Source organism: Camelus ferus, chromosome 18 (assembly GCF_009834535.1).
Source record: "Camelus ferus isolate YT-003-E chromosome 18, BCGSAC_Cfer_1.0, whole genome shotgun sequence".
In the NCBI taxonomy this organism is placed as follows: Eukaryota; Metazoa; Chordata; class Mammalia; order Artiodactyla; family Camelidae; genus Camelus; species Camelus ferus.
Window position 1 is genome coordinate 32,193,353 of NC_045713.1, and position 14,287 is coordinate 32,207,639.

General features: G+C 35.0%; 1 protein-coding gene across 2 annotated transcripts in view; it reads right to left on the reverse strand.

Annotated features, from left to right (window-relative positions):
• The window catches only part of LOC102508612 (ATP-binding cassette sub-family A member 3), a 122,752-nt gene that overhangs the window by 92,552 nt on the left and 15,913 nt on the right, over positions 1–14,287 (reverse strand). Inside the window, exons 5-7 of one of the 2 annotated variants that reach the window (XM_032460897.1) lie at positions 8,695–8,836; positions 4,783–5,042; positions 2,070–2,187 (exon numbers count right to left, since the gene is read on the reverse strand). In XM_032460897.1, coding sequence (XP_032316788.1) covers positions 2,070–2,187; positions 4,783–5,042; positions 8,695–8,836 — 520 coding nt within the window. Of the gene's footprint in view, positions 1–2,069; positions 2,188–2,336; positions 2,930–4,782; positions 5,043–8,694; positions 8,837–14,287 lie in introns of those variants that run through there. The other variant, XM_032460898.1, reaches the window with a different exon arrangement.

Here is a 14,287-nt window from a genome sequence, read left to right on the forward strand (position 1 = left end):
TACTACCTGTTAAAAATTATTGATGCTACGTGTGGATGGAAACTCAGATCACTACTGGATCTTCATGGCAGTAACCTGGCAAGGGAATTGCAATACTGCCTGACTCTAGAGAATGGGAGTTTGGGATGAAAGATAAACTTCTTTTTTGACTCTGCTTCAGCCATGCAGGTTGAGGTGCAGTGGTTTTTCACTTAGGGTTGGGCTAGAGTTGGTTAAGTACTGCCAAAATATTTTCTTTTGTTTGGGCACCCTTTTCCTTGTCTTTTGGCTTGGGAAAACAGGCTTTTCTTGGAACTTTGTGCCAGTTGTTGGTTACAGACTAGAAGCCTCTGAAGTCCTTTTTCAAAGATATATGATTGGCAGTAAGAAATTTCAAGGAGGTCATGTCAATTCCTCAAGTTCCAAGGTCTTAAGCAACCTGCCTACTTCCTTATAGTTTTCAGGGACTTTCTATTCTTGTTTATTGTTTTATCCAAGATTTTGTAAGGGGTAGAATTTGGGCAGAATAAGGTTACTACATCTTTTTAGGGCTATATATTTAAACAATTAATATTTAAAGCCATAAATTTAAAGTATGTTTAATTGTTTTAGTTGGGAGTCATTACAATTATTTAGTCTATCATACCACCAGAAAAAGAAGTCCCCTTTCTTTAAGTTTTTATAAATACACTGACTCCTACTTATCTGGCAATCTTATCTTTGTTTTCAACATATCACCTTCTTTTTTTAGCTCACCACATTATTTTTATTTATCCACAGTTTCGTTGCACTAATTGTTTTGTTGAGGTCCTCAAGACCACCTCTGGATTCAATGACTTGCTAGGACAACTCGCAGGATTTAACATATACTCATACTCAAAGCTATGATGAATAAATAATGATGTTGTAATACCAGTGAAAGGATACAGCCAGTGAAGGGAAAAGGAGCATGGGGCAAAATTCAGAGGAAACCAGGCACAAGCTAACAGGAGCTCTCTCTCACTGAAATCACATAGGTTATGCTTAATTCCTCTAGCAATGAATTGTGACAACACGTGTGAAGTATTGTCAACCAGACACTCATCAGAGATTCGGTGGCCAAGGATTTTATTGGGGGCTGGTCATATGGGCATTTTCTGCCTAATATATACCAAGATTCAAGACTCCCAGGAGGAAAGCATAAATATTGTTTGCACAAGCAGTTTTGGTAGAGTGAGCCACTCTTATTATTTAGAGAATGGTAGGAAATCTTCCAAAAGTTCAAATTCTTAGATACCAGACAAAGGCCAACCTTTCTAGTAGGACTTTCTAAAGATAGGAGTCTCAGGTCTGCAGTGTTAATTCTTTTCTGCACAAATGTGAATACCAATTGTGAACTGTGAAAACCAATCAGCTGATTATAACTGTGATAATATATTAAAAATTAAATTACCTGTGATGTTTAAAAGTCTTAACTGTAAAACTATATTTATACCCTAAATGATTTAATAGGGATGATATTTTGATGATTCAGTACAGAAGAAAAATACAGGAGAAAAAAATGGTTAATACTTGTGGTCCAAAAAAAAGAAATATTCCTCAATTTTTGGAAGTTATTAAAATTGTTAGTAGAGAATTATTTCTACAAAACCATTAATAGACCAATCTGGGGTTATCTGGTTACACATATTTTCTCATGCGGGATTTCATAGAGAATCAATTTTCCTTTGTCTTTATGCATGTGATATAGAGTCTTGTCACATGGGAAGTGCACAAAGGACATGCTGAATAAATGAATGAACAAATATCTTCATCCCTTGATTTGTTTTCAGAAGTGATCTGAAGTCAAATTCTGCAGGAAGGATTGTTTAATTTATTCTAAAGTTCTAGCTGATAACAATCTTACTTTATAGTCTCTCTTTATATATGTATTGGGCCATATTAAATTTCAACACACCCTCTACCTCCTGTCCAATCATTTCATGCATAATTCATCTTCTATGTTAAAATGCAAACCAAGACTAGACACAAGATGGCTAGAAGGAACTCCCAAATATGATCCTATTCTGGTCCATTAAACAGTAATTCTGTTAGAGAAGTCTTAGACTCACCTTTACTGAAGAATGTGCTAATCATAAAGGCAAAGAATATTGAAGCGATGGCATAACACATAAGAAAGATAAAGATGAAACTATAGTCACTGTAGCGGAAGAGTGGCTCACGGATAATCTATAATAAAACATTATGTCATGTAAAATACACAATAAGCAGAATCATATGAGCACAAAGGAAGATAGAGAAAATAATGGCCCTAATGAAACTGATCGCTGCCCAGTGACTGAAACTCAATGAGATGGAAAGTTAAGTAAATCACTTACTTCTCACAGAAGGAGTTACATTTTTCTCAGAGATTCAGCAGCCTCTGAGTTTCCACAGTGAAGACAATAAAAGACATTTTTCATCTTTTGGCAACCGGAGACCCATCAGTTCACACTATGATTACTTTATTCTTCTCACAGGATAGCTGCAGCAGGTGCAATCAGCTAGAACTAAGATGCCTGATACATCATAGTCATTAACCACATGTGGCTTTTATGAACTTGAAATGTAGCTAGTATGACCGAGGAGCTGAATTTATTTTCATTTAATTTTAGTTATTTTTAATTTAAATTAGAAAATTAAAGCAGTGTCAAATACAGATCAAGTCTTTCTAATGAAAATATAATGTATAAATTGAGATGTGCTGTACATATAAAACACATACTGGAGTTTGAAGTACTTGGTACAGAAAAGAATGTAAAATATCTCAGTTTTTAAATTGGCTGCATATTGAAATAATATATTGGGTTAAATTAAATTTATTAGTAAAATAATTTCTCCTATTATTTTTACTTCTTAAATTTTCTAGTACCTACTAAAATGTAATATTATATATGTGACTCATTATATTTCAGTTGGACAACATGAAACTAAACACTTGCCTTGGTGAAGAATAACACACATATTGAAGCAATAATAAAGATATAAAAAAAAAAGAATGTGCAAAAATAGGCAGCCCAGAGCATCCAGTTTTTAATTCCAATTGTGAGCTGGTACTCCTGTAAGAAATTGAACACAAATCAAATATTACATATACTAGCAATTCATATTGTTTTCATATACATTATTCTAATTTTGATAAAACCTATATAAATGGGTAATATCTCTATTTTATGAAAGTGAAAAATCAAGGCTGAGACAGTCAAGTGTGTTGATCAAAATGATGCAGTTAGTAAAGGCAGCACTGGCATTAAAATATTTTTCTCCTGAGTTCAGAGATCTTTTTTCAATACTGCATCTAGTATTTGACCAAAAGGCAAAAAATCTCAAATTAAACTTTGAAATATTGAGATTAAGATCTCTTTTCCATTTTACTCCACTTCCAGGAGTATTAGAAAAATGTGTCTATGTTCCTTTTAGAAAATTCAACTATAAATCAGAAGTCAGCTATACTTCTAATGCTTGTTCCTTGTAGGCAGTGTGTCTTTTTCCCACCCCTGGTTGCTTTTAAGACATTTTCTTTGTCTTTGGTTTTCACCAGTTTGAATATAATATGTAATATGTCTAGGTGTGTGTGTGTATTGTGGGGGGTACTATCCTGCTTTGTGGTCTCTGAGCTTCTTTGATCTGTGGTTTGATGTCTGTCATTAATTCTGGAAAATTCTATCATTATTTCTTTAGCTGTAGTCTCTCATTTCCTTTATAGGATTCAATTATATACATGTTATACCATTTGATAATGTCATATACCTTTTGGATGCTCTCTTCTAGAATTTTACATTTTCTCTTCTCTTTGCATCTCAGTTTGTATAATTTCAACTGTCTTGTATTCATTTCTTTCTTTCCTCATCAAGGTCAAGCCTACCGATGAGCCTGTCAAAGGTATTCTCCATTTTTGTTAGCATGTGTTTTATTTCTAGTAATTCCATTTGAATCCTTATAGCTTTGATCTCTCTGCATTACCTATCTGAACTTGCATGTTATCTACAGTGCAGAAAAGAGTTAACACAGAAGCCCTGAGACTACTATTCTTAAGAAGGATGTTTGCAAAATTGGTCTTTGGCTGGTATATGGAAACTTGGTGGGTAAACTGTTCTCTATACTGATATAAATCATTCTCTAAATGGTAAGTGTGGATGACTGTGCATAAACTGTAGAAATTTCAGAAAAGGTCTTAAGGATCCTGGACACATCTACCTTTCCCTTTAGAGCCTTAAATTATTAATCATAATAATTTTTAATTCCTTCTCTAATATTTCCATCATCTGTGTCTTATCTGAGTCTGATTCTGACAGTTAATTTGCCTCCGCGGACCATGTTTTTCCTTAGTTTTGGTGTGCCTTACAATTTTTTGTTGAAACTCAAATGTGTTATTTAGGAGTAGATATGAAGGTAAACAGGGCTTACAATGTGAGGATTTATATTAACTTAGCCAGGAGTTAAGTTGTGTTTAAAATTCACTGTTACTTTAGGTACTAGAGACATCAAATTCCTCTAGTGACCTTTGATTGTCCCCCTCTTTGCCCTCAGGTTTTATCTTTTTGCTGCTCCTCAGAGAGAGTTTGCTTATGAAAATATGCAAGTTTGGATAAATGATAGGTGGCATCAATGTTCACTCTTCATGCTCTGTAGTTTTTGCTCCTGGGATGTAATTTGCTGTTATGAGATGTAACAACTAACCACCAATGCTGAATATGCAGAAATAATCCAACTCTCCATACAACAGAGTTCTACAGGCCAAAAAAAATCTTTATAGAAACTTTATCAGAAAATAATTGGGATTACCTTCAATCTGTTTTCTTTTTCCCATACAATGGATCGCACGATGGAAAGTACAGTTGGAGAGAACATGAGTATGAACATCAGAGGGAGGAAACTACCAGAGAGCCAAATTAATCCATCATGAGAATAAGCTGGGTATGGAAATCTCTGTACAAAGATGCTGATACCATCAAACAGCTTCTGTCTAGCATTGCTCTCATGGTACAGCATGATGGCCTTATCTAAGGCATGCTGTACAGCCAGGAACCCTTCTCTTATGTACCCTATATGATAAAACAATGTCAAATAAAACAGACTAATGAATGGCTCAGACACAAAAAAGAACAAGGCAATTCAAGTCAGTCATAGCTTGTAACACACAGAACTTAAATTTACTGTTGTATCAAGGCCAACTGAACACAGTTACTCTGAAAACCTGTAATAGTTTTGACATAAAAGTAAGGGCTACTTTTTCAGATGAATCTGATTCACATCTTCCCCAAATTAAATATATTTAATGAAAGTTTCAGGTAGGCTTGCTAAATACAATTCATATTTACAAAAAGAATGCAGATTTAGTTAAATATTGGAAGATGAAGACATGGAAATGTAAAGTTAACAAATGAAGCTCAACAGACGTGTTATAGTGAATAATACAGTATGGCCCCCAAGGGAAAATGTTTCACTGAAACTAAGTCATCCATAAAACTAAAAGGCAGTTTAGGATTTAATTTGCTTTTCTTTTACCATTTTTTCCACTTGAAATGTGTTTTTTATTTACAAATCTGGAGTTTTGTGCATTGATAAAATAAGTGAGAACTGAAAAATAATAATTTTTAAAAACATTAGGTGATGCTGTTTCACCTGGGATAAACTCAAATTGGTTTTTGTTTTTTTGTGTTTTTATTGGAGTATAGTTGATTCACAACATTGTGTTAGTTTCAGGTGTATAACATAGTGATTCAGTATTTTTATAGATTATACTCCATTGACTTATTACAAAATAATGGCTATAACCCCTTGTATTATAAAATATACCCTGTGGCTTATCCAATTTATATATAGTAGTTTGTATCACTTAATCCTGTAATCCCATGTTAATTCTCTCTCCCTGCTGGTACCCACTAGTTTGTTTTCTATATCTGTCAGTCTATTTCTATTTTGCTATGAACATCTGTTTGTTTTTATTTTTTAGATTTCACATATGTGATATGACACATTATTTGTCATTCTCTGCCTCACTTATTTTACTAAGCATAATATTCTCCAGGACCATCTATATTGCTGCAATGGCAGTTTCCTTTTTAAATTTTTTATGGCTGAGTAATATTCTATTGTAAATATATTGATGGACACTTGGGTGGTTTCCTTATCTTGGCTATTGTAAATAATGCTGCCATGAACACTAGAGGACATGTATTTTTTTCCAGTTAGTGTTTTCATTTTTTCCAGACTTATACCCAGAAGTAGAATTCCTGGATCAAACAGTAGTTCTATTTTTAGTTTTCTGAGGCACCTCCATACTGTCTTCTATAGGGGCTACACCAATTTACATTCCCACCAACAGTGTACAATGTGGATCCCTTTTCTCCACATCCTTGCCACATTTCTTATTTGTAGACTTTTTGATGATGGCCATTCTGAGATGATATTTCATTGTTGTTTTGAATTGTATTACTCTGATAATTAGTGATGTTGCGCATCTTTTCATGTGTGTTGGCCATCTGCACACCTTTGGAAAAAATGTGTATTCAGGCTTTTTGCCTATTTTTTGATTGAGTTGTTTGTTTTATTGATATTGAGTTGTATGAGCTGTTTGTATATTTTGAAAATTAACCCCTTGTTTGTCACATCATTCACAAATATTTTTTCCCATTCTGTATGTTGTATTTTCATTTTGTCATTGGTTTCCCTTGCTGTGCAAAAGTTTTAAGTTTCATTAGGTCACATTTGTTTACTTTTGCTTTTATTTCTTTTGCCTTAGGAGACAGATGCAAAAATTTTTGCTATGATTTATGTCAGAGTATCCTATCTACAGTATCTACTAGGAGTTTTATGGTTTCAGGTCTTACATTTATGTCTTTAATCCATTTTGAACTTACTTTTATATATGGTATGAGAAAATGTTCTAATCTCATTGCTTTATATGCAGCTTTCCAGTTTTCTCAGTACCAGTTTTGAAAATGCTTCCTTTTCTCCACTTTATGTTCTTGCCTAGATAAATTAACCATATGTATGTGGGTTTATTTTGGGGTCTCTGTTCTGTTCCAAGGATCTATGTGTCTGTTTTTGTGTCAGTACCATTTTGTTTTGATTATCGTAGCTTTGCAGTATAGTCTGAACAGGGAGCGTGATAACTCCAGCTTTGTTCCTTTTTCTCAAGATTGCTTTAGCAATTTGGGGTCTTTTTTAGTTCCATATACATTTTAGGACTATTTGTTCTAGTTCTGTGAAAAATGTCATGGGTATTTTGACAGAAATTGTATTAAAACTGTAGATTCTGCTTGGGTAGTATTGCCTCTTAAAAATATAAATTCTTCTGATCTAAGAGCATTGGACATCTTTCTTTTTCTTTGTATCATCTTTAACCTCCTTTATATATGCTTCGCAGTTTTTATGGAAACTTTTTTTCTGTGGAGGGATTGTTGTGTTTAAGTTTTAAAATATCAAAAAAGTTCTTTTGTGGTGATAAAACTGAAATATCAAGCATAGTTTCCCATTCCTCCTTTGATTAATGTAATAGATATCTTAATTTTCTACTTACTTCCTTGTCAATCTTTCTTAGTCTTCATACTCTTGTCTTCTTTCATTTACTCCTCCTTAATATGAATGTTACCAAGCAAGTAGTCCTTATCCTCCCTTCTCTTTATAATGTTTCCCCACAAATAGTATGGTATTAAGGAAACATAAGGGTAAACTGCCTGTTCTCAAGTAATATTCCACCCAGAAGTGAAAAGATAAAATAAAATCCAGACATCTGAGGCAAAAAAGTCATTCTCTGAAATATCTTGATCAATTATAAAAATTGTGAAATATAGGTCACAGTCTTCTCTGTTCAGCAATAGCACAAAACAAAAATTCTGTGTTCAGATATAAACAAATACCAAAGACATCTTATGAGTGTCATCAGTTGGAGAGATGCATTCACTTTTATATCAGTTCTCCTACTCATGTTAAATATTGCTATGCCTCTGTCTCTCATAACTCCCAGGAGAAATTTCATACTCCTTCACTTTACACATTAGGTCTTTATGACCTGTTTGTCTCTTAGTCTCATCTCTAATAAACTCCCACATAGCCCTCTATTCTAGCTACAAAAAGCAAACAAACAACAGACCATGTAGTTCCCTGAATGTGGCATCCTGTTATACATGTGTTAATGATCATAGTCCCACTGTGTGGAATAATTCTCACCCATCTCTATCTAGCTAATTGATATAGGCACTTGTAGATTCTGTTTAAATTATTTCTCAACAGACTTCATAAAGATTATTTTCAATGATTGTCTAATAGATTCATCTATTCTCTTACTGGATATACTGTGTCCAATTTTTGTTGTTAATGCTATAATGTGCACAGCTTTTTTCTTCTACTGAAAATTTGCTACACAAAATCACAACTACATAAAGGCAAATATATTGGTATAATAATTGAAAGAGGATAAAGCATAATACATATATGAATGTGTATATATATTCTATACATGTATGTTAGATTTACCAAGTGTATAATATTGAGAAGTAGTTTTATTATAATAAAATTAACTTAAAAATTACTACAAGTTAAGAATAATCTGATTTAATATATATATATTCATATATAATGAATATGAACACATGAAATGAATAAAATGAAATGAATACATGTATAAGCATGTGTGTGTATACATATATGCAACTGTGATAACAAAATGAGTATACTTAAGGATCTGCTCACCAGGACTTCCTCCATCATTATGATCTGGGTTCCTGGGTCCTGGAGAGGGATAATTAGGAAAAAGGAACGATGTTTTCCAACCTATTCTGTCTGGCCACAAGATAGTCCTCTGTATCCTAACAAAACGCAGATGATATTTTACCTAGAAGTAGCAATAGGAAATAAACTATAACACCAAAAAAACCCTGAAAAGCAAATATTAGAAATAAAGGAAAGTTAAATCCAGTTGGGAAACCATATGATTTGAAAGATGGGATCCATCTGGTGTCAAAGTGATTCTGAGTGCCTGAAAATGACTGTAACTAAGCAAAACAAATACATTCCAATCTTATCTACGTTTGAAGTTCTCTCAAAATGCAGACAGTTCACAAAAACAAGATATAAATATGGCCCATAAATATATAAAAGTCTTCTCAGTGTCACACATTGAAATAAATGCAAATTGAGACTACAGAGATATCTTTCTTACCTATCACACTGGAAAAATCAAAAGTATAACAACACACTCTGTTGGCAAGGCAGTAGATAAACAAGCACTTGAAACATTGCTTTCTGGATGCAAAATGGAACAACTATAACGTAGATCTGGCAATGTTACACTACGTATGCATGTATTGTTTGATTCAGCAATCCTACTTTCAGGAGCAGATTTGGAATATATACTTCAAATAATATGAAAAAAACACATATGCACAAGTTTGTTGAAACATTATTTGTGGTGGTAATACAGTAAATTGGAATTAACCTAATTGCTCATATATAGAAGACTGCAAAACTATTATATCTTATACACAATACACAGTTTTGTATCTGGTTCAAGGTATAGTCAGAAAACAGACATCCTGCTAGATAACTTAGAGATAAGAGAACTCTAAGGTATCAGATAGTGACAGCAGGAAGTAGCCACTGGCCCTAGGACTAAGGGAACAAAAGCAAGAGTTTGGAATTATTAACAGTTATAAACGTAAATGAGACATCTGTGCAGCTGAAAAAAAACAAACCTTTGAGGACAGGGCACAAGTCAGCTAGTACTCTGTCTCACAGTTAGAAAGAAGGGGCTTTTGGACCAGGACCTGGACATCTGAGATAAAGTTCCAGTTGCCTAGTGCTGCTTATCTTTGTGAGGGTGTGTTAGCCTGATTTTTAAAAGTATTGGGCAATCTGCAAACTGTATTTGGCTGCTGCTATAGGGAGAACATGCTACTGTCAAAAAAAAAAAAAAAAAAAGAGAGATTGCTGGGATGTCATTCAAAGCAACTACAAGCAGACAGAAAGCCAATAGGAAAGCTCAAGTTCCTTCTTCCCACAGGCTTGCCCCTGTCTGCCTTTATCAGCAGAGTCTCACATATAGTTGACGGAAAGAGCAGAAATGTAGCTACAGCATCAAAGAGCAAAGCATAGAAGAATGGATTTATGGCTCAAAAAGAAACAAACTTAGTGACTGAAAAGAATGCTATCTTTTGCATAAAAAAGGCAAAATGAGGTATGCGTATGTAATTTATACTATACAGACACATACATTTAAATGTATGTATCTATATAAACCTGTGTATGTAACATCTATATACTTTATGCTTATCGATCAAAATATTTAATTTTTGGATGCACTACAAAGAAAGTTAGAGACTTCAACTTCAGTATACGTCCACCAAATAAACAGTTCAGCATCTAGTAGAATTCAGTATTTCTTTTCATTTCTTATTTGAGGTAAAATTTACATACAGTAAAATGTACAAATCTTAACTGTGTATTTCCTTAACTGTACATGAGTTTTAACAAGTCTGTAGTTGTTGTAACCTAAACTACTATCAAAATTAAACATCACCCCAGAAAGTTCTCTCATGTCCTTTCCCAGCTGATCCTGACCACACTCAGATATATAATTTTTCTGATATCACAGATTAATTTTGCCTGTTGTAAAATTTCATATAATGAAATCAAACAGTATTGTACTCTTTCATATAAGACTTCTTTTACTTAGCATGATGTTTTTGAAATTCATTAACATAGTTTCTTTTTTCAGTAGTTAATTCCTTTTTGTCACTAAGAAGTATTATATAGTACGACTATAACAGCTCATTAATTCTCTGGTTGATGGATACCTGGCTGCTTCTAATTCTGGATATTATGAATAAAGCTGCTAAGAACATTCCTGTAAAACTCTTTTGTGTGTGTGTAAAAACATTGTCTTTTTTTTTTTCTTTAGGGTAAATACGTTTAAGTGTACTTGATGGATCATAGGGTAGGTGTATGTTTTGTTTTATTTGAACAAATGGCAGATCTTTTTCTAACCTGATCATACTATTTTATAGCCCCACCAACCGTAGCTTCCCATGATTACCAGCATATGACACTGTCTGACTATAATTTTAGCCTTTCTAGATAAGCAGGAAGCAGTATCTCATTGTGGTTTACATTTGTGTTTTCCTGATGTCTACTGACTTGCACACTTTTTTACATCTTTACTGGCCACTGTGTGTCTCCTTTGGAGAACTGCCTATTTAAATCTTTGAAATTGAGCTACTTGTCTTTTTATTATTAAGTTATAGGATTTTTAAAAATATCTGAGATACTAGCACATTGTCAGATCTAGGCAGACCTAGAGCTATTGCGGGTTTGGTTCCAGACCACCACAATAAAGTGAGTATTGCAATAAAGCGAGTCACGTGAATTTTTTTGGTTTCCCAGTACACATAATAGTTATGTTTACAATGTATTGTAATCTATGAAGTGTGTAATAGTATTATGTCAAAAAATGTACATACATTAATTTAAAAAGATACTTTATTGCTAAAAAATGTTAACCACCATCTGAGCCTTCAGCAACCACCATCTGAGCCTTCGGCGAGCTGTAATCTTTTGCCAGTGGAGGGACTTGCCTCCTTGCTGATGGCTGCTGACTGATCAGGGTGGTGGTTACAGAGGGTTGGGGTGGCTGTGGCACAATTTCTTAAAATAAGACAGCAAGTCTGTCACACTGATTTGACTGTTCCTTTCATAAGCAATTTCTCTGCAGCATGCATTGCTGTTTGATAGTGTTTTACCCAGAGAAATTCTTTCAAAATTGGACTCAATCCTCACAAACCTGCCACCATTTTATCACCTAAGTTTATGTCACCCTAAATCCTTTGTTGTCATTTCAACAATCTTTACAGCATCTTCACCAAGAACAGATTCAATCTCAAAAAACTCCTTTCTTTTGCTCATCTGTAGGAAGCAACTCTTTATCCATGAAAGTTTTATCATGAGATGCAGTAACTGAGTCACATCTTCAAGCTCTACTTCTACTTCTAGTTCTCCTGCTATGTCTACCACATCTACAGTGAACTCCTCCACTGAAGTCTTGAGTCCCTCAAAGTCATCCATGAGGGTTGGAATCAACTTCTTCCAAACTCCTGTTAATGCTGATATTTCAGCCTCTTCCCATGAATCATGCATGTTCTTAGTGGCATCTAGATTGCTGAATCCTTTCCAGGCTTTCAATTTACTTTTCCCAGATCCATCAGAGGAATCACCACCTATGGTAGCTAGTCTTAAGAAATGTATTGCTTACATAATAAAACTTGAAAGTCAGAATTACTCCTTGATCCACAGGCTGGAGAATGGATGTTGTGTTAGCAGACATGAAAGCAACATTAATCTTGCTCTACATCTCCATCAGAGCTCACCAGTGACCAAGTGCTTTGTCAATGAGCAGTAATACCTTGAAAATACTCTTTTCTTCTGAGCACTAGGGTCTCAACAGTGAGCTTAAAATATTCAGTAAGCCATGTTGTAAATAGGTGTGCTGTCATGCAGATTTTGTTGTTCCACTTACAGAAAACAAGATCAGCAGATTTAGCATAATTCTTAAAGCCTCTCCCCGCCAAAAAAAGCTCTTCAAGGCTCTAGGATTTTTGGAATAGTATGTGAGCTTTGGCTTCAACTTAACGTCATCAGCTGCATTAGCCCCTAACAGCAGAGTCGGCCTGTCCTTTGAAGCTTTGAAGCCAGGCATTGACTTCTCTCCAGCTACGGAAGTCCTAGATGGCATCTTCTTCTAATATAAGGCTTTTCATCTAGATCAAAAATCTGCTGTTGAGTGTAGTTTACCTTCGTTAATTATCTTAGCCGGATCTTCTGGATAACTTGCTGCGGCTTCTACATCAGGACTTGCTGCTCCCCCTGGTACTTTCACGATGTGGAGACGGCTTCTTTCCTTAAACCTCATGAACCAACCTCTGCTAGCCTCAACCTTTACTTCTGCAGCTTCCTCATCTCTCAGCCTTCACAGAGTTGAAGAGAGTTAGGGCCTTGGTCTGGATTAGGCTTTGGCTTAAGGGAATGTAGTAGCTGGTCTGTTATTCTATACAGACCGCTTAAACTTTCTCCCTATCCACAAGGCAGTTTCACTTTCTTATCATTAGAGTGTTCACTGGAGTAGCACTGGAGTCTAATTTCCTTCAAAAGCTTTTCCTCTGCATTCACATCTCGGTTAACTGCTTGGTGCAAAAGGCCTAGTTTTCAGCCTATCTCAGCTTTTGACATGTCTTCCTCACTAAGCCTAGTAATTTCTAGCTTTTGATTTAAAGTGAGAGATGTGTGGTGTCCCTACTGATGGTCCTAGTGGCCCACCCACTCCAGTATTTTGCCATGAGGGGTGTCTTAGGCCTGTGGAGATGAAGAGGCTTGCTAGACTGGGCTACTAATGTCTGAATCCCTCTTACTCCTACTCCTATGCCTCAGTATACATTGGCAGGGGAAGGCATCTCAGGCCTGGTGGGGAAGGAAAGTATTTTCCTGGCCACTAATTGTTAGCAATCCTCATGCTGGGGTTACTGGAGTCACCAAATGTCAGAAATGCTTCCATCTGATCGTGGAGTGAAATGAACCTAACTGGGCTGTGTTCTATTGCCAGGCTAGAAGACAGACAATGCTGGGTCTTGGTTGCTCTCTGTTGGGTATGGAACAGTAAGGTGTGTGCCCCTATGTTGCTCCTCCAGGCCTGGGACCTTAACCGATTTGCACATTTCCTGTCACCTTTCAGAGTTTTTCTTTGCCTCTGCATTATGTCCAGAGTTTATAGCTGTGCTTAGTGAGGAAGGACAGGGAGAAATGAGCCCACACCATCTTGCCCAGACCAGAAGTCAACAGTGTCTTTTGATGAAGAAAAATCTCTGAAAGTTTGATATAAGCCAATTCATTATTTTTTTCTTCTATGGTTATTGCTTTGTGTGACCTGAAAAACTTTTGCTACCCCCAGGTAAAGGTGATATTTGTCTATGTTTTACTATAAATGCATTAATTTTAGCTTTGACATTTAAATCTATAATCCATCATGAATTTTTTGCACATAGTGTGAGCGAGCTCAAGATTCCTGTTTTCCACATATATCGAATTATTGTAACGTTGTTTATTGAAAACATCTTCCTTTCCTCATCAGATTTCTTTGGTGCATTTGTCAAAAGTCAAATGACTGTATTAGAGAGCATTTACTTCTGGGATTTCAGTTCTGTTTCATAGATATACTTGTTGATCATATGCCAGTAACACACTGTAATGATTATTTTAGTCTTATAATAAGTTTTATATGTCTTCCAACTTTGTTATTCTT